The sequence below is a fragment of the Octopus bimaculoides genome, chromosome 2 (assembly GCF_001194135.2).
Source record: "Octopus bimaculoides isolate UCB-OBI-ISO-001 chromosome 2, ASM119413v2, whole genome shotgun sequence".
Taxonomy (NCBI): domain Eukaryota; kingdom Metazoa; phylum Mollusca; class Cephalopoda; order Octopoda; family Octopodidae; genus Octopus; species Octopus bimaculoides.
The window spans coordinates 49,869,009-49,870,721 of NC_068982.1; the positions used below are offsets into that span (position 1 = coordinate 49,869,009).

Here is a 1,713-nt window from a genome sequence, read left to right on the forward strand (position 1 = left end):
ATATATATATATATATATATATATATATATATATATATATATACATGCATGTATATATATCCCTCACCACCAACATTCGACAACTGGTGTTGGTTTGCTTGCATCATTGTAACTTAGCAGTTTGGCAAAAGAAATCGACAGAATGAGAGCACCGGACCTTAATAATTGGATACTGCACTTGATTTCTTGGACTAAAAATCCTTCAAGGCAGTGTCCCAGAATGGCTGTAGTCCACAGACTAAAAGATAAAAGGAAGCAACAGAAATGTAGAACTTACTCCGCTTTTTGCATCACAGCCTGCTGGTTCTCAGAGGTTGAAAATTCTGACTGGAACACAGGTACTTTATTGTCCAGCAAATATTCATCCAGAGCATCTCCTATAATAACAAAATGCATTCAGTTTACGATTAAATGCTAATGTATAAAATGAACCAAATACAATTAAAAAAAAAATTAAAATGAAGGATCAACACATAGATGTGGTTAATAAGCTTGCTTTGCAACCACATGGTTTTGGGTTCAGTACCACTGTGTGGCATCTTGGGCAAATGTCTTCTGTTATAGCCTTGAGCCGACCAATGGTTTTTGAGTGATTTGATACAGGGAAATTATGTGAAAGCCTGTCATGTGTGTTTGTGTATGCATTATCTTTTATAGCAGAAACAGCTATAAGCTAATGAAATTCATTACATAATTTCTTACTCCCTTGTCGTTTACTTCATTTCTTATTAGAGCTCTGTACATGCCTGATACTTCTTTTTTTTTACACATACATGTTGAGATATAATACTACATTATTAGTTTTGCATTTGTGTATCTCCCTTCTTCCCATCCACATGACAACAGCTTCTGGTTTTTATCCCTACAATTTAGCAGTTTGGGTGCAAAGAGACTAACAGGATAAATGCTAGACTTAAGAGAAAAAACTAAACCCTTCAAGCTAGCACAATGCTTTGGCATGGTTACAGTGCCATGACTGAAATGAGATGGGCAAAAGAAAAAAAGATAATGCAAAGATTAATATGTTTTACCAAAACCCACCTGGGTTGAAATGCAATTCCTACATAAATATTGACTTAATTCACTCAAATTAAATTTGTAAGGCTTGTGCATGAATAAATCTGTTTGCTGTTGCTATTAAACTCTAATTTGTCTTAACTATAGATCTATAATAAAGAGCATTTCAACCATAGCCATCCTGTCCCTTTCTCAAGGATTACACACATACACACATGGCAGAGGCTTGTCTGATCCAATGTTAATTGCATCCATATGGCTGCGTATCATGATGTACTAAATCTACCAACATTATTATGGATTGCTGAGCATCCCCCACCCACATCCCCAAAACAACTGTTGGACTTATATCTTTCTTCCACCAATTTAATTTTTGCATAAACTGGACCTATTAATATAAATATCTCTAAATACACATTGCATATATGTTAAGTATGAGTAGTCAATAATATATCAACTTATAGTGGTTTTGTGTGGCTATTCAAGTTATACTTTTTAGCTCTTATTTCTAGCAATTGTAAGTGCTATTTTGCACCATTATTTATGCATTCTACCCCTTTGGTTTTCAATTGCTTTAGTCACCTATAGTATAACATATTTAATATATTATAATATCAATTTATCGTTATAATATCTCACTCTATGTATATGTATGCATGTATGTATGTATGTATGTAAGTATATATATATATATAT

At 33.3% G+C, this 1,713-nt stretch overlaps 1 protein-coding gene across 1 annotated transcript in view; it reads right to left on the bottom strand.

Annotated features, from left to right (window-relative positions):
• The window catches only part of LOC106873657 (katanin-interacting protein), a 551,631-nt gene that overhangs the window by 362,965 nt on the left and 186,953 nt on the right, over positions 1 to 1,713 (bottom strand). The window contains exon 22 of the mRNA XM_052977029.1: positions 278 to 377. Coding sequence (XP_052832989.1) covers positions 278 to 377 — 100 coding nt within the window. The remainder of the gene's footprint in view (positions 1 to 277; positions 378 to 1,713) is intronic.